The 19,819-nt window shown below is 36.8% G+C and overlaps 1 protein-coding gene across 3 annotated transcripts in view; it reads left to right on the top strand.

Annotated features, from left to right (window-relative positions):
• ANKS1B (ankyrin repeat and sterile alpha motif domain containing 1B) overlaps positions 1-19,819 on the top strand; it is a 446,177-nt gene that overhangs the window by 124,113 nt on the left and 302,245 nt on the right. For all 3 annotated transcript variants that reach the window (XM_075728083.1, XM_075728082.1, XM_075728085.1), the window contains exon 10: positions 5,871-6,036. In XM_075728083.1, coding sequence (XP_075584198.1) covers positions 5,871-6,036 — 166 coding nt within the window. The remainder of the gene's footprint in view (positions 1-5,870; positions 6,037-19,819) is intronic.

Genomic DNA, 19,819 nt, shown 5'->3' with positions numbered 1-19,819 from the left:
ATCCAACAATGTTATACATCAGTCTGTTTACAAGCATCAAGAAGTGTGTTTGATGCAAATGCATTCAAACTAGATATACAGATGAAATTTTTTACAAAGAGGGTGGTGAAACACTGGAACAGGTTGTCCAGAGAGGTGGTAGATGCACCATCTCTGGAAATGGTCGGGTTGGACAGGGCTCTGAGTAACCTGATCTAGTTGAAGATGTCCCTGCTCATTGCAGGGGGGTTGGACTAGGTGACCTTTAAAGGTCCCTTCCAACCCAAAGTATTCTATGATTCTATGACATAAATGGGACAAATGCAATAGTCATTGCTCACTCTCATGGTAATCATCAGCTTTGGGTTGATGGTGTGTTTAGGATCAATAACTCTCCAAAGTTTTATTAATAGAAGTATCATAGTACTCTCCTAAAGAACAAGTAGGCAGAATTTATCACACTGTGATGGAAGAAGAGCCACTTGGATTCTTCATGCTAGTCTTCTGACATGCAGCAAGCCAGGGGAGAAGATATGATACCCTGGTGGATCTCAAGTGGTATGTCAGAATTTTCTAGCAGTTCTTCATTATCTATATAAATGAAAAAGAAATTTTCTAAAGATCTATTGTGTTCTTCTTTTCTACCTTTATGAGAATATTTCTCCTTTAAGGTTTATTGTTCAGAAGAAAGGAAACCCTGGGTATCTTACTTCCACTTCTTGTTCTTACATGTTTGCAGATAATCAATAATTATAACCATAAAGTTTTCTTTAAAAGTCTGAATTATCTGAAGATATAATTTAAGACAATTGACGCTCCCAAACTATTGAAACTGCCCCCTAATCATTCTCTTTCTAAACTAGTCTCCTTAACTTATATTTCCGAGTATAAATATGCATAGGAGCATTCTTGATCCCCATACTTTCTAAAAAAGTGCTTTAGGGCTAAAATAACTATTTATTCTAATCTTTGTGATTCTTATTACGTGTCTTTTACATAAATTATGAGGACAGTTAGTGTTTAATGGCAAGGAAGTCATATATCAAAAGAGAGACTTCAGCAAAAGCTAGTAAGTTTTCAAATAATGGGATACGGTGTGGCCTTCAACTGTGAATAGCCTAGACTCCAGGAGGTCAAGACAACTGTGAATAAATCTAGAATTTATAAGGTATAAATAAGTTAATAATTGCCTGGTGAGACACAACATACCTACGTGAATTATCACTGTAATGAATGCAATGAAAGAGATGTAACAGTACATCTTTAAAGACCAGTTTTTCTGCTGTTGCTCATCTGGCAGTCATGTCTGACTCTGATGTGTTGTCCCATGTTCCAGGGAAGCAATAAAACTTCAACTGACCTGATTTCTACAGGAAGGGAAATGGACAGTATGAAAAATTTTCAGTTAAATACAAATTCTATCTTCTTGTAAGAATATCAGTTCAGATTAGATGCTTACTGAGCCTCTATCATTTTGTTCTTAGGACATACAAACACAAATTTGTATATGCTGCTTATATCTCAGTCCTTGAGCATACATCATTCTGATTGATTCTTATAAGGAATGCAAGAGTATCTAGAAGGCAGAAGCAAGACTAGCTAGAAGCTTGGCAGAAATGTGGAAAAAAAGCCTAACTCAACATCATGTAGTTTATGTTATGGAAGATTGTTTTTATGCTTGTATATAACCATTTGCAATTGCCATATAGATATTTTAGAAGCAAATCCATTCCCACTGATCAACAATCACATCCTCCCGCCACTCCTCCCCTTCTATTTTCTAGTCCTGTTTAGGTTTCAGATTACGTGTGATAGGTATTACACCATCAAGATATGTCCAGAAGAGACCCAGCTGACTTGAGGGCCTCTGAGTAAGGGCTGTGGTATGTCCCTGGCATGTGCTCTGCAACGTCAATCTCACATTGCTGTTTCTTTCTACAAGGCAAAAATCTAATTTATATTTTATCAGTACAGGCAACTGTTCTCTAACGCTTTCCTGGTGACTCACTCACTCGCACTCTTCTCTACTTTCTCTCAATTCTATTGTGTATGTATTTTTATCCTTTCCACAAAAATACTTATTTTAATGTACTGGCAGCCCAGCACATTACTTTTATGAAGTTGTAATTTCAAATAAGGACTAATTCTGACTTGATAGCAGTGGTCAGTTGCATGTGTCATCTTCATTTTTTTGGAATAGTTTACAGAAATTCAAGATTGAATAATCTCTAATTTAAAAAAAATAAACTTAGATTATTTTGATTTCAGGACTAAAGATTATTAAACTATAATGGAAGAGTATTTCTTTAGAAGGTTTTATTATACAGATGAAAATATCTAGGACATGTAGGATTACTGTAGAGTTACTGCTCATTGCAGTGGGTGAGGTGAGACAACAGAACTGGTATTACTGAGAAGAATGCTGAAGAGCTTTTAATCTTAGAAAAAAACAGAATCACATTGCTTGATGCCTGATACTTGAAGGCAGTTTTATGTCATCTGCTAACATCTAACTTGAATTAGTTTAGAGCTTAAAAATTTCTAGAATATGCTCAGTACCTGCAAAATGGAGAACACATTGCAGCAACCAGAAGACTTTACATTGCTCTTCTCCAGCAATGAGAAGTTTGTCTTTTTTTGCTACATATGCACTTTTAAATTATGGGTTATTCTCTTCACTTAATCATTTGATCAGATTCCAGAGTTTTTAAAGTATTAACAATTCTTTTTTCACTCTAACTTAATTTAAGTTCTGCTTGGCATGCTATTATCATTTTGTTTTATTAGGGAGAGATTTAAGAAGAATTTACTTGTCAGTAATTTATATTCCAACCATTTTCTCAGTAACCCCATCATTTTTATTTATTCTTCTCTGACATTTATATTCTTGCAATATTAATTATAGAATGTTGAATAACATTCAGAAAATCAAATTGAATGTTAAGAGCAATTAGGAAAGGAGTAAAGTACAAAAGAGGGAACATTGTTATGTCAGTATGAATGCTTGGTGAGCCCTCATCTTGAATGCCATGTGAAAATTTGATCCCTGTCATATCACTGAAGACTGAGAGGGTGAGGATGACAGGGATGGTCAAAAGCCTGGAACAGCTGGGTGATTAGATTAGAATTTCTCATTCCCAAGAGGAGAGGTCAAGGAAAGTGTGATAAGAGGTCTGTGAAATCACAAGGAGATGATAAGTAAAGAACAACCATTCATTGCCTTCTAAAGTACAAGAATTAGGCATGTCAAACTTGGTGAGATAGCTAATAACAAAATGAGGTGCATGCAAACTGTAAAAAGTAACGTCCTCTAAAGGCAACTTGAGAAGGTAATTTTAGGAAGTTTGATTGGTGGACATGCAAAACAAAGTCAGCACCTTTTGATTATGAAGTGAGGGACCCTCAGAGGGTTGTGGGAGGAGAAGTACTACCACATGCTTGTCCTGGTCTTGTGCTGGTCTCACTGTTCTCTAGGACAGCACTGTTGTCTGCCTTTGTAGACAGAATATTGGGTGACATAGACATAAAGTATGATCCTATGTCTATTCTTATGTTTTGTATATCAATTTTTAATGTGTTTTGTTTGATTTTTGTTTGGTTGTTTTTTTTTTTTTTTCCTGTAGCTGAATTCAGGAGCTGAACAGGGTTTCACTTTGGTGTCTGGTGACAATTTTAAGTATTTCTTCATGGGCTTCTCTAGGCAGATTTACCATTACTAGGGTTTTGGCATTCTGACTTACTCATATAGAAACTTGCATATACAGGGATTAAATTGAAGTCTGCTGTTTTAGTCATTGCTTTGGTAAATAATTTTTTTTCCCCTGTCTTTTTACAGCAGGCTTAAATGGACAAGGTAGAAATTTCGTTTTTTCAGGGTAGGAAGGAATCCTCCTCTTGTCCTGTGGTTGCACGTCAGCCACTTAAATGTCTCCACATTACACAGGGCAGTTTAGGGAGAAATGTTTTCTATATTTATTGTGATAAAAAGGCAGGAATATAATACAGAGTTAACAGTGCTGTTATTTATAAATTACAAGGGTTTTAAAGTCTGCTCTAACTTAAACCTAAGATTTCAACTCATGCACATTTATTCCAGTAATAAAACTCTGTATTTGTAAACTTCTTGATTTCAGTTGTACTATTCCTAATACCCATGCTTCATTTTATGCCAGTGTTATTTGCAGGATTTAAAAAAAAACACAACTTTTTTGGTTGTTTTTTACAGGATGTGGGTTGCAGGAATAATTTTCTGTTAACTTCACTTAAGGAATTAGATGGCTTAAGTTTAAAAGTTGTATTTGGAGATGCAGTAAGCCCACTTACAAACTTTTCCAATTCCTTGTTATGTCTTTGGAGTCCGCTAGCTGAAACTAGTTACTATTAGTATATATCAGTAAAATTGCTAATGCAGAGAGCTCATACTCTGACTAGACATAAAGAGGAAAGGGTAAAAAAGGTAGAGACACAATTGCATTCCTCTCTTAGGCATGTTTTTTGAACACTGACCACTAATCTTGTATTGTTTGCTAGTACATACTCTTATATTTTATTATTACAAATGCTTGTTCGTATTCTGTTTATTTTATTTTGTATGATTTTTTTTTTTTTTTGCCTGTTAACTGTTTCCAGTATTCATTTTCAAGTTCTTTATTCAGTGGTGGGTTAACATAGGAGTCCTTTAAAATTTGGTTCTACTGAAGTCATCAAGTAGAATTTTGAAGTGGAGCTCCTGTTGCTGCCATCTCAACCCTATCCTTTGAGAGGCCTTGCATTATTACCGGAGTATGAATTGTCATAAAAATCAGGCCATGACGAAACAAGCAGGAAAAACTGCAAAAACTTTGGTAGTGTAGTGATCTGCTAACAGTACAAATCATTTACCTAAAAGAGACTGTTAGCTACAGCCATAGTTTACCGTAGGCAATGTGAGTTCTTCTTGTTGAAGAAATTGTTATTCTGCATCCTGTTCTCTTCATCACATTCTTCAATCGTTTTCTAAGTAGTGCTATGATAATATCTGTCAGGGTGCTTTCTGGCCCTTTGCATTTTATTATATCATATCTGATTTATGTGCGGTGCTTGGCTTTCCAAGGCATCCATATGTCCAATATAAGAAAGATGTGGAAATACCTCTTTGCCCATGCAATTGCTTTCTGCTGAGATTTAAAAAAAAAAAAAAAAAATCACAAATCAAGAAACTCTGGTGAAACTGTATGGTATCTTCTTATTCGTGTTGTAAAGCAGAGACAGTCTGCTTGACTGGACAGTTTAGTGTACCAGCAAAACTTCCGACTAATTCCTTTTTTCCCTCCCTCAACATTTGCTAATGATGGGAATTCACTATATGTATCACTGCTAAGGGACCTTGCACCATTCTTGCTGTTCACTCAAATACGGAGCAGTAATTCATCTTCATTCACAACCTGGGCTTCTGCTGTCAAAATGTAGATGGCATATCTTTAGCTTTGTTATATGTAATATAAACATACTGTAAAACCATCCCCAAAAAGAAAGGAATTGCAGTGGTTAATGTGTTTGTCACTTCCATGAGATATAATCAAAAAAATTGAATAAGAGACATCCCCTGAATTAGAACCTAGCAAAGCAGGTATGGCAAGACCACTTGCGTTGGAGCTTTTGCTAAGTAGAAAGTTTGATGAATAAAGACTTTTCTGTAACTAAACAAGAACTATATTACACAAAAATTTAACAAGAAATATTATCTCCTAGCATGCAAGTAATTCTTCCAGTCTGTTACAATTTGGATTTCAGCAGAATGTGGTATTGAATTTGCTGAATTTTAAACCCTGCTAGCCAGAGTTATTGAACCTGTTTCTTTTCCTGTGTCATCTGAGAAATATCTCTTACCTACTTAAATTTTTGCATTTCAGGAATCTTATTCAAAGAAGAGAGGTTATGCATTGGAAGCAATACCCTCTGTACCTCTGGATGCAGTTCCTTCAGAAAATGACAGCAGTCTTTGTGATTCGATAGACATAGCAGTGACCAAAAAACCTTGTTCCCTAGAGATAGCAAGAGTACCTTCCTCAAGACCAGGTAAATCACCAAATAATCCTTTACATAGTCTTTGGTGTAAGTGTAATGTTATAGAAGGTATAGAGTTATATATAGAAGGTATAGGTTTATATTTTTAAGAATACGGTACCCTGTTTACTTATCACAGCATGATTATAGTCTTCCATTAGTTATCATAAGAGCTTAATATCACAATAGAGATTAATAGCAAAATGCTGTAGAAGAGAAAACAAAGCAGAGGTTTAAATAATTTCCTAGATAAATACAAGAAGATTACAAAAAGCCAAATTAGAAATCGAATTTCTTTAAGCCCAGCCTTTTGCAGTAATCTATTTACCAACCTGTTTCTGTTTTTTAATGAAGTGCTTAGCAATAACATTATACAACTAATTCAAAATTTAAAGTACTCTGTATTTCCATGTTACGTAAAGGAAGATCTGCTTCATTTTTGAAAATGAAACAGTGAATAAGAATTGATAGAAATATCAAATGATAGTTGAGCAGATTGTTGTTTGAATTATACAGGTGTGAACAGCAATGAATTACAATAGTTAAAAACCAATAGAATTATGCTGAGTCAGTTGAATGATATTATCTGTAAAGACTCTATGCTCTTTTCCATTACCCTTGTTTGAACTCTTCATTAGTCACCACCTGGTACAGGAATTTCAGAATATAATCATTTCACTATAAGTAATTGGGACTGAGAGTCTGCTTTGAGAAATGACAGTTCTCAGCAGCACAGACCTATTTGAAATAGGCAATTGACTTTTTGACCTGTGCTGTCTTGATTATGAATCATGATTTGGGAAATATACAAGAAAGGTAACATGATATTAGTCAACAATCACCTGTCAATCTAGTCTGTAAGGGGAAGCACCTTCTTGATTACATAGCTGAACTAGAATTAGAAGAGTGCCAGAGCTATTATCAGGCATAGTATATAAAGGCCAGATATCAAGATATGGCTTTGGAGTCTGCAAGGTGAGGTGGAGTGGATCATAATTCCCACCTCTCCATAAAATTTGGGCTAAAGAAGACTTGAGGGAACCTGCATAATGAGCAGTGATCTAAGAGGATCTTTATAGCATAGTTGCACAGAGTGGACCGGAATCTGACTTGAACATCAGCATGATTACTTGTGTAGCTGAACGTTTACTTTGTTGATGTTTTTTTGGCTCAGAAAATCTAAAAAATTAGCAGACCGTGCAGGACAATATTACAGGTTGTCATTCAGTAAAGGAAGAAAATGCGAAATTATCCCTGTTTTTCAGACTTCTACTTGATTAATCACCATAAACATACTTACTGCAATGGGAAGACTGCCATACCTCTACAGCATAAATTGGCCAAGGGACTTCATTATCTGCCTCCGTAGTACTGGGGCTCAACTATAAAGCTTTCCATTGTAATTAGTATTAAAAAAAAAAAAATAGACTTTTCACTAGTTAAAATACCAGGCTTAGGAAGTGTGCTGTCTGCTGAACATAGGCATTTTTCTTAGGCATAGTAAGTCCATTAAGATCAGTATGAAAAACAGGTCCTAAAAAGGATATTTTTAGGTCTTAATCTGGAAATATGTTTTGTGTATGGTTAAATATGGTGTGTATCAGAGGCCCAGAGAATAACCAGGGAAGCTGTAGGACATTCGTGAGGGAACCCATCATCTTTATAAAATCTAACAAGGTCAATGAGTTCGCAATACAAATGTACTGTAATTCCTTCTGTCTTAGTTTTCCACATACCACTATGATCTTTTCCTTGGCATCTTACTGGGAAGAACATTTGGCTGTATAGATAAGCAGATTCCAAAATATGATTTTATTTTAAGCTATAAATGTAGTAGTTAGATAACTGGCCTGGCTCATAAGCCATATCTGTAATCATGTTGGCTGTTATCTTATACTGCAAATGGCCCAAATGAAATCAACCATGTCACTCACAGTTATAAGGTACTCAACACTACGCATAATTGTATGTGAATGTCAGCCTGCCGCTTCAGTTCATACAGATTTATTGCTTGAATAAGTTATGTACGATTACAGAGATCATTCATTTAAAACAAATATCTAATTTGCATGCCTTTTTTCCTGAATTTTTGTATCACTGAGACATGCTGGCTTTGGGAATGCAGTTTCAAATTGCTATATTATTGTCATATGTAGTGTTCATTTCAGAGCATGAGACAGCACTTTGAACATAAAGTTGCATCTGTCAGTCTTCTTTCGCTCGGTGGTAGAACACTGATCAACTTTCCCCACCGTCTGGGGCATTACTACCTCGTGGCAGTAGAAGTGAGACTGACTGCACTCAGTGATTGAAAATTCTCCTTTCCTATATTGAGAGGTGTCCTGGTTTTGGCTGGGATAGAGTTAATTTTCTTCCTAGCAGCAGGCATAGTGCTGTGTTTTGGATTTAGTAGGAGACAAATGTTGATAACATGCTGATGTTTTAGTTGTTGCTGAGTACTGCTTATGCTAGTCAAGGACTTTTCAGCTTCCCATGCTCTGCCAGGCGCACAAGAAACTGGGAGGGGGCACAGCCAGAAGAGTTGATCCAAACTGACCAAAGGGCTATTCCATACCATATGACATCATGCTCAGTATAGAAACTGGGGGGGGTTGGCCGGGGAGCTGCGATCGTTGCTCAGGAACTGTCTGGGTATCGGTCGGCGGGTGGTGAGCAATTGCATTGTGCATCACTTGCTTTGTATATTGTTATTATTATTATCATTATTATACTGTTATTATCATTATTACTATTTTACTTTCTTTCAATTATTAAACTGTTCTTATCTGAACCCAGGAGTGTTTCTCACTCTTACTCCTCCGATTCTCTCCCCCATCCCATCGGGGCAGGGGGAGTGAGCGAGCAGCTGCGTGGTGCTTGGTTGCTGGCTGGGGCTAAACCACGACAAGAGGAAATGTCATTCTAGCTGGCCTTTTAAGCTGTAGAGCTGCATGTTGTAACTATTATCTGCCCTGCCAGTAAACTCCTAACATGTTGGGAATAGTCACCTTGCCAGTCATCATTATCTGATCTACTGGGGAAAAAAACAGACTACTCTGTAGTTCTCCATATTATTTTTGATTTCCTGAATCTTATTCTTGAACTCATAAGGAATAGCAGAGGATGAGAACTCCATGCAAAGGATTGTTAGATATAAAAAATAAACTAAGCAGAAAAGAAACATAAAATTTGTTCCTTCCACTTCTGAAATCCTATGTTGTGTGAGTTTTATGTCTGTTTGCAAGAAATTAGGTTTATATAGGAAGAAGAACAGTTACATTATTGGTTTATGCTGGCAGTTAAAACAGTTGCTTTTAATTAGGACTTATCTAAGAGTGAAAAAGACTGCATGTGTGTCTGAGTTTAAGTTAAGCTGTTCTTAGTTTCTGTGGTAGATTGATAGGACAAGGTTGACAGAGTGTGTTAGCATCTCTGTCTCAGTATCTCTGCCTTTAACCTAACAGTTAAGAATTGATAAGGATATTCTGAAATACTGCACTCTTTGAGACAAATTTTTCTGCTAAATAAAATATAAATTTGGATTTAATCAATCTCATAAAATTAATTTCAAAAATTAATTGATTCATGAATCAATCTTACTAATCTTTCTGTTAGGCTATTCCAAAACAGTATCCTCATTCCTTAAACTAGACATTTCTACTAGTCATTTTAATTTTTAGACTGCCCTTCCATTAAATAAAAATATCACGACATATTTAACCTTGAAAAAGAACCATAAAATTTTATTAGGTCATAAGGCACACATTAGTATTGCCCTTTTGATCTTAAGGATGTAATTAAATTTTGTGAACTATCATCTTGGAAAAGGTGTAAAGTTTTAATAAAAGGCTGAAGCTCAATGCACTGGATAATTCTAATGCTTAAGTAGGCATTGTCAAGTATCTTCATGAAGTTAATGTGGTTTTGATCAGTTATCTGGTGCCTAGAATACTGGTAGCAGAAGTCTAGGTGTAGCACTATGCTGCATTTGGGCCTGTGCTGCTGAAGACCCTTACAGACTTAAATTGCATCCTTGGTAGTTTGGACATTTTGTACCATATTCCATCCTTGCACCTCATAATGTCATACACTTTAGCAGAAATATTGAATGACATCTGCGCTACATTACAGAAGAAATGGTGTTTTTTTTGTTGTTGTTGGAGTTAAGTGTGTGTCCATAACCAATAGAGAGATCATCTCTCTTTCAGTCTGCCTCTACGGTTTCTACTGCAGAAACTCCTTAGGAGTGAGACCAGGTTGCAGTCTACGTCCTAAATTTTTAATAATAGTGAATGATGGCCAGTACTACTTAAAATATTTGTAGGTCTCATTGAGTATCATTAGGAATTAGAGAACTTTTCACACTCTGTTTTTCCTTTAATAATTTGGTTTAAAAAAAAAAATCCTCCTTTAGGAAAGTTGATCTGTCCATGCAGATTAATGAAGGTTTTAATGCAGCATCTCAATAACAGGAAGAGACATTGCTGTCCCTACACTGCACGAAAATCATCCTTGGATAAGGGAGTTCTAGCTCAAGGACCTATTTTTTCCAGTTATGTTACTTTGCTGGGGCTGCAGGTCAAGGAGACCTTAGTGAGCCATCTTCAACTCTGGAAATGGCTCAGCTGTAGCAATGCAGAGCTCAGTGTGGGCTGTAAAATCCAGCTGAGAAATAAGGTAAATACTTAGGGGCTTCACTTATGCTGAGCTTTCAGCCACTGCACAGTCAGCAACTCCCAAGTCAGCAATTTTAAAGATAGCTGTGGTATGACTACTCTACCCGGTTACATCTAAGGTATGGCTTCTGTCAAGGGGATAAAAATGTCCTTAGATATGTGATGTGTTGCCACTACCCTGTAGCAGGCAAACACAAGGCAAGGAGTTGAAACATTAAGGGAGATACCTTAGCAGCTCTTCTGGTCACCTGCCCAGCTAAATGTCCTTTGGAGAAATCTTGCTGTTGTCAGTCATGATGTTTTTGTTATTTAGAAAAATTACTTAATTTGCACTTAAAATCCAGTAACTTGTAGGGAGGACCATGCAAGATAATAAATCTGTTATTAATGATACCTTTTTCTTATAGCCTCATAATCACAGCAGGGAAACTAAGAAAAAATGCCTGTCACTGAATTATTACAACATATCAAAGTGTTCCCAAGTTGGCCTACCTAGTGCAACATTAGGGTTTTTTTTGCTTTCTCAGCCTGGCATTCCTCTCCTGTCACTACAGTGAAAATGAACCTGAAAATTTGTAGCCAGTGTATCAGCTCACCTCTGCTTGCGTTCTTGTGTCTACTGTATAACACTGTGTCAGCAATCTCATACAGATATCTAGGAGACAGTTCTTTAGAAACCTGAATTGAAAAATAGCCTAGCTGTGATAACATTTTTATCAAAATTAAAATATGAATCTTCTGCGTAGTTTCCAAAATCATTAAATACTTGGCTTTGTAAATGAAGCACTATTTGGCAGGTCATCAGTTTCTGATCAACTTCAGTAACAAATCTTCACAGCACCTATCCTGAATATTTGAACATTTCAATTCTCCAGATTGAGACTAAGATACCAAATGAATCTTTTCTTGTTTAATGAATTTATACCTTCACTTTTGTGCAGTTATTTTCTAGCTATAAGCAAACCAGTGCAAAGTGGCCACAAGAAGGAACCATCATACTGCCAGACATACAAAATTGCCTAGATGAATGGAAAGTCAAGAGTCACCCATGCTTCATCATTTTGAAGCTATAATTGATCTGGAGGATCACACACTAACCTTTCTGAAGTCCACTCACCCAAATTGCTTCAAACAGAAGGACTGCTAGTAGAGCTGCATTTCATTTAAGCGTGCTTTTTACAACAGAGGTAGCAGGATATAGTGCACTTAAACACATGACCTACAGTCTAACTCCTCAGGATTAAACACTTTCAGTGACCAAGAAAAATCATCTTAGTCGGGTAGAGAGAAGAGCATCATAACAAAGGGAGTCTCTTATCAAGCAGAGTAACTGCAGTATATAACAGTTGGTCTAGAACCATCTGAAAATAGCTAGTCTATGAAATTTAGCCTAATTTGACACTGATGTTTCTGAAGCAACTGATTGTCCATGAAAGCTTTTGGTATTGTGGTGCATATTCAAAATCATTACTACCTACCTGCCATGAGTGTTGAATTTCCTAATTACTAAGTCTCAGGCCCGATATGTCAGGGAGCAGCAAGGGCCAGCTGCTCCTTCAGGGATGGGGAGGCAGGAGTGAAGGGGACTACCATGGCTGGCAGGGCAGGGGCCTCACTAGTCAGGGCCCTATCTTGCCACCCGTGAGCAGAGCAGACCTAGAGATCAGGCCAGATTCAGCCAAGAGCCCAGATTATCAAGCAAGTTTGTGCTGACAAGGTATATCTAAAGTCAAGCTAGAAAGTTAATATGCAGGTCAGGATCAGGTCCCAGTGATGGCCAGGGAGGTTCATGATGACAAGACCAGGTGCAAGGTCAAGCTGGGAAGTCAGCCCATGAGTTGGGGTCTGGATGCACAGGGTACAGGCACGGGCATAAGCACAAGACAGGCACTCCTTCAGCATAGCTCAGGCAGGAACTGAAGTCCCCAGGCTGAGCTGAAATGGTGTCTCCAAGAAGGGGTATGTGAATGGAGAACCTCAGAAGGCTGGTCAGGGCCATTAAAGCTTTTTAGTGCCTCATGGCCTGACTTGATATCTGAATGATAATCAATGTACCTTATTATTTCATCTATCACTCAAGGAGACAGTATCTCCAAAAAGTATAATTCATCTGTATGTTGAGTGAGAAGTGAAGAGCCACTCAGAGCTTGTCAATAAGAAACGCAAAGCATAGGTGTGTATCGTAATGTGAGTCATTCATTGGTTTGGTGGAGTAGATAACTGACAGAAGCAGCTTGTGTTTCCATAACAACCTAATAGCTGAAGTCTTTCTTAGGCAGCAAGTGGTTTCTCTTCTAAGTAATTTTTGGCCTTAGAGAAATGCTCCTATTGTTAAGTAAAGTTTCCCAGTTCTCAGGGTGTTTTATACAGTCTAATCCCCCTTTACCTTTAGCACAGAAAAATATTCATAGGCCTTGAGAAGAATGAGTGTCGTGGTTTAGCCCCAGCCAGCAACTAAGCACCACGCAGCCGTTCGCTCACTCCCCCTGCCCCGATGGGATGGGGGAGAGAATCGGAGGAGTAAGAGTGAGAAACACTCCTGGGTTCAGATAAGAACAGTTTAATAATTGAAATAAAGTAAACCAGTAATGATAATAATAATAACAATATACAAAGCAAGTGATGCACAATGCAATTGCTCACCGCCTGCCGACCGATACCCAGACAGTTCCTGAGCAACGATCGCAGCTCCCCGGGCAACCCTCCCCTCCGCACCCCGCCCCCCCCCGCCAGTTTCTATACTGAGCATGACGTCATATGGTATGGAATAGCCCTTTGGTCAGTTTGGATCAACTCTTCTGGCTGTGCCCCCTCCCAGTTTCCTGTGTACCTGGCAGAGCATGGGAAGCTGAAAAGTCCTTGACTAGCATAAGCAGTACTTAGCAACAACTAAAACATCAGTGTGTTATCCACATTCTTCTCCTACTAAATCCAAAACACAGCACTGTGCCTGCTACTAGGAAGAAAATTAACTCTATCCCAGCCAAAACCAAGACAATGAGTAAAGAGTCTCACAGTGCCCTGACATGGTGGGAATACTCCCCTAAAAGGGAGAAAACTTAGGTTCTAGCCTTTGTGTAGTTCCTTTAATAAGCCTCTCAAGATACATCTTAAAAATAGTTGGGGTTTTGTGACTGTTACTCTGAATAGGAGTCTGTTTCAGAACCACTAATTTCTGTGCTAGTGATTAAGAAGCTTCTCATTTCCAACCTCAGTGTATTCATGGCCACCTGATGTCAAGACAGAGGAACCCTAACGTACTGTCTTTGGCTAAGTCAGAGCTCTCCAGCAACTCTTCAAGAAGCAATTCTGGCCAGCCTGTGAATGATTCTGAAAATCTTTTATTGTCTTTACGTGTGTCTATACGTACTCCCTTGTCATGGTGGCTAGAGGACTCCAAAGGGTGGTAAAGTGTTGCATAGAGGTCTTCCAAAAGTGTGTACTCTGTATCACTGCATGTTCAAGTTATTTCGTCTTATTTCTGTACGTATGCATCCATTTAAGGTATTGGCCTCTATAGAAATCTGGATGATATTATCTACATACTGTGCCCTAATATCCTTCCTTTTTTCTGTGTTAGAAGAGGAGAGTGAAGTTATAAGGATTATAAGAAGACCTGAAGTGCTTGGACTGAAAAAGATACATTTTTTCAATTAAATGTTGTGTTTAGTCTGGCTGAATTTTTTTTATTATTATTTTGCTGTTTATTTACCTGCTTTTTAGTGAAATTTACTTTAAAGTGAAAATTGAAAATTATCAAATAGTTTTCAGCTGTATTTTTCAGTCAATAACTTATAGTGAAATATAACGCCCAGGCTTAGTTATAAGACCTATACATACTTTTTCACTGCTCTTTGTCTTCCTTTTACCTATGTCTGAGTCATATGGAGAGAATTTGGCTATGGTACAGAATTTCTCAATTTACTTGTTTTAACAGGTTAATTTATAAAGATGTAAGGATTGCATTCAGAGCTTCAAGATACAAATCTTTGCCAGAACACAGTTTATTGGAAACCAAACTAACCTTCTGACTGAGTTTCAGTGATGACACATCTTGTATTTGTCATTCCTACTGCCACAGTATAGAGTGCACACTTCTTATCAGAAGCAATTTTGTCTAATGCACTAGCATATGTTTGCAGTTCAGATTTTTTAAATTCATGTGGCATTTTAATAAAGGTTAAGGGAGTGCTGATGGAAGAATAAAATATGCAATAGCTCTTCTATCATGCATTTTGTTGTTTTTTCTTCGGTACAGATAGTACTTGTTTTAAGCACCTTTCAGAAATGTAAAAGAAAAGATTTCTGAAAATTATGCCTGGAGACTGCTTGCTGATATAGTTGTTCCTATAATATAAATTATAAATTTATAATTTATTTTCTATTTTCAAGTATTTTCTGGCATTTTATAGGGTTGGTTTGTTTTTGTTTTTTCTCTCTAAGTATAAATCCCCAAAATACAGGCAGCTTAGGAGTTCTGTTTCATCATAATGACATTTTCATACCCATTTTCTGTATTTCTGATATTATTATCATAGTTCTTGGAGTACAATTAGGATGCTTTATATTAGCTTTTTTAGTACTATATCTCTTAAAGGAGCACAGTTCACCTGTGTTTGTGGTCCTATGTTGATTACTATTTTGTTGACAGGTTTTATTATCCTACTGATTTTGACCCGTAGGTCTTCAAGTGATCTGAGTCTCAGAGGCTGGCCTATATTCCTAACCTCATTGATGTTAGGGCATGTTTTGTCATTGATTTCAGTTGGGTTAGATTTTCACCATATATATCTTCTTCCAAAAGAAGGGTCTTTATTAAAATTAGAAATTAGTCAATTAAGTATTGATATGACATCAGGAAAAATGTGTGTCTTGTAGCGTAAGATGAAAAATGAGGTGCTATCTGTGAAAATATTTCCCTTTTCTTCTGATTTTGTCTGAAAACAGGAGAGAATACCTCTTAAGGTATTGTAATGCTGTTGTAGTTGGAAGTGGCTGTAGATGTGTCAGTGCAGTGTGCACCTCTGATTTCTGCCCAGTTAGCTACCTCCCTAAAATCACATTCTGACAGCATATGACAGCTATGACCCATTTTAATTATCTTTGGGTAGGTTTCAGGAGGTGGGCGAGACAGCCTGAAAATTCTTTCTACAATGAATTTCATTCCTAGGTAGTTCAGGTAAGCCAGGTTCTGATATCACCTAAGAAACAGATCCAGGTGATCCATATCCACTTCATGTATACAGGTCCTGTTCCATATTCTTTCCTGAAATGGCTGTAGCCTGCTGTCGATAGAGTTATACCAACAGTGCATATATCCCCTACCTAATGTTTGAAGAAGAAAACATATCCACTCTTTATTGTTTCAATTTCTTGTATAATGTGGGAATCAGCTTTCTTGATAGAAGTTACAAAGGGAGATGAAAAATAAAATTTAACACCTATGGTGTAAAATAAGCACCATTTTCATTAGGGTGTGACTCGAATTATAAATATATTAACAGAACAAATTACTAAATGAGAGAAGATGAACAATGAAAGATTTCAATAATAGTTCATCCACCATCTGCTTCCACTCTAAGCAGTCCTGGGCAGCATGACATAAAGACACAGGTTCCCCTAACACAACTGTTTGCTTAGTTATTCTGTATATTTAACAGAGCAATTTTGTATTTGGACAAACTTCTGTTATCATAAAATTCGCATAGTAAACAATAACTAGAAAATTGAAATCCTCCAATTTTGCCATCACTTGAGTGGCAGACTCTAACTGCAAAGCACTGTGTTAAAAATTGATTCTTTGCTGTGTTGGGAATAAAAAAAGTCCTGCTTTTTTGTTTCATTTCACTTCTTGCCTTTTGACAAAAGCAGAATTTATCTAGCAAAGTAAAAATAGAACATCAGTATCACAAACCAAGAAGCAAGCAGCGGAAGCATTCAGTGATCACTGTTTCTTGGGTCATACTTTCTTGACTGCTTCTTGCCCATTTAACTGGCAGCTTTCAGAATCCCAACAAAGAGCATTAAGAAAAATTAGGTTTATACAGGCTTTTTGACCCTCCTCCCACCCCTGATATTATTTGTAGGACAAAGATGGGTAAAACTGTTACCTGTTTTTTTTCATTTCGGTAACCTGGAAAGAGCGAGTGATATATACAGTGGATGCTTCTTATGCATCTGGAACCATTCATTATTAACTTTTTAAAATTACCTTGGTTGCTAACATAGACCACTTTAATAAATTTTAATAATCCAAATGTAATATTAACCCAAATGTATTATAAAAGTGAATGTCAAATAAACTGTATTTACTTGTATTAAACAAACTTATAATTTCATTTTAAAAACAGGTTAACTAGTAAGATCCATTTTCTCTGAAGCAATGCTAATTTGCATAACCTGTGCCCATTTCATTTATTATTAATAGTGATCCATATCAGCTATTCCATTATTCCCCATGTCAGGCTGAAAGCCTGTAACTACTAAGGTTACTCCATTAGCTTCCTTTTAGTCTTCTCAAAACTTATCAATATTCCAAGTGCTTTTAAGAAACACCACCATTTCTTGAGATAACTTCTTGCCTGATCTTTTTAAACTCTTGGATACAAATTAGATAGATCTGTTGATTAAACATTTCTAGCTTTAGTAACTCTCATTTAACCTTCCCTTTGGATATTTTCACATGAGCATATTTTCATTTGAGTTTCTGTTTGATATTTAGGGAAAATATTTCACATCTTTGTTGTTACATAATATTACTTCTCCTGCCACATTTCTAGAGTAATGTGCCATAGTCTGGTCTGTTCCATTGTCCATTTCCCCCACTCCTTTATGTCCTTGATGCAGCAGAGGTCTTGTGGAGAAACAGCATTATAATCATCATTAAAGACTTCTTCAGAATGCATATGTACCGAAGGCTGAATTGAGGTTGCACAAGCCACATCAATTCTTACATATCGCAGCTCTAATCTACTTTCCTTTACAACCTTATCATCCCTCTAAGAGGTTTTTAGTATATAATTAAGATAATTGCTCCCCATCATATGCTCCTCTGGATAACGTCTCTGATAACATTCTTAACAATGAAATGTTATTCTTAAAAATACTCTGTCATTTCTGAAGTTAAAAGCACATGGGAATGACTGATACCACATGACCAGTTTTTTATTAAAATACATGCAGGTCTCCACCCATCCAGTATGTTCCATATTATATATAAATTTATATATATAAAAAAATATAAACTATTGTTTATGTTGTTAAAGTAATTCCACTTTCCAAAGGACTAGCTTACCTTTTCTCTGCAAAGTGAGAGAAAAAGGCTGCTGCTTGACATATGTTAAACATTTTCTGATGATTCATTACTTTTTATTATTATTCATTGAAGTAGAGTTGAAAAAAAATTAGCTTTCACGGGAGTTTTGGGCAATTTTTGCAAATGAGTGCTCATCAAAGTGCGTGCATTCTGACCAACACTCAGTTTCATCCATCCCAGTGTGATTACCATCTAGAATGATCTCATTATACACTTGACTGCATGCTGTCAGACAAAGCCCCTTTTTAAAATCAAGACAATAATTCAAAGGAACATAATTATTTTGAGGTATTTTGCATTTTAAAGCCCATATGCAAATATTATTTAGCAGGGTTTGAGTTTTTCTGTGTTAAATGACTATTAGTTGCAGCATCCTTTGCAACTACTTTTGAGTCAGGGATGAAATATACGTAGACCATATACAACATATTCCATGTTGTAGTATGTAGTCTAGTAAGCAATCCTACACTTCAGAATGCTCCTGACATTGTTTTATAATTGAGCAGGTGTGAGTGATAGTACCTTTTATATGTGGCAATAATTTAATAGATATATGAGGAATAATATTGCTATAAAACCCATCAAATTGCTAATATTAGCCTAACAGTAAAACTTCATCTTACCATTAATTTGTTTACATTTTACATGCATCTGGTATATTCTAGAGGAATTTAAGCTTGTGTAATGCGTATAGCACTGCATGGGATCTTCAGTAGGCATTTAGCTAATGTTATATGTATCCTGGTGCACCTGTGAGGTGCAAACCTTAAACTGATTTTTCTACAAAGATTTTCAGGTTGAATCTTACTCCATATTAGAAGTTGGGAGGAACCAGTTGTCTTGACTTCATACTTTTTATTCTGTTATACTCAAGACTCTGCATATTGTCCTATCTCGTATTAAGGTGAAACTGAGTCCTAAAATTTGAGAGATCGAGAGTTAGTGCTTCACTTTGACTTATGTCTATAATGCAATAAAGTTCAAATACTATAAAAAAGCTAAACTGGTTTTCAGAAACACTGTAGATGTAACAGGAAACGCAATATAGGTATGTCTTGAATCACACAAAGAATTCAGCTGTCTTTTGTGGAAGATGAATTTCTCCACTGTTCAGTCTCTCAATTTCAGATGATAAAGCTGCTTAACTCTGATTAATCATTAGATGCTGCCATGTACATATCTTAGGATCATCTAGACATTCTCAGCTGTTGCAGAAAGTTATGATATTAACAATGCTTCTGACTCTCCTGCTCCTTGTGTAGTTGTTCAGACTTTTTGGTATTTTGTATTAAAGGTTGCAAGTTTAATCCAGTTTATTAGGGAGTGTTTTGTGACTTGCTGTAGATGGTGAATAGATGTGTAGTCTACAGGTGCCTTGTAGCACAGTTATTATTATGTGACTGCCTTCAGTTTAGGTGTTAGATTTAATGACTTGGGCAATCCCTTCTATTTCTGTGTCCCATATCAGGGCACTTACCTGGGATGTGGGGAATCAAGCTGAGAACCCTAAGTACCAGGCAATAATGTGAGTGTCTGTATGTATGTCACAGAACATGAGAACGCTATTCAGTGCTGGGCCTATGTTTCACATCTTATCTGCATCCCAGCTCCATGTCGGACCAAGGTATATGAACTCAGTCTCTGCCCTGCTCTGTCAGAGTAGGGTTGAACTCCAGGAGGACCCATGAGCTGAATGATCAAAAGATCAGGTCTGTGGGATACCTGCCCTGCAGTCTTTGTCTTTTTTTTCCCCCATTAATCTTTCTTGCAAAAGACCTCCATCCTGCTCCGAGAATTATTGCTG

This window comes from Pelecanus crispus, chromosome 1 (assembly GCF_030463565.1).
Source record: "Pelecanus crispus isolate bPelCri1 chromosome 1, bPelCri1.pri, whole genome shotgun sequence".
In the NCBI taxonomy this organism is placed as follows: Eukaryota; Metazoa; Chordata; class Aves; order Pelecaniformes; family Pelecanidae; genus Pelecanus; species Pelecanus crispus.
The sequence above is the reverse complement of the archived record's forward strand: the minus strand, read 5'-3'. Positions and strand labels throughout refer to the sequence as shown.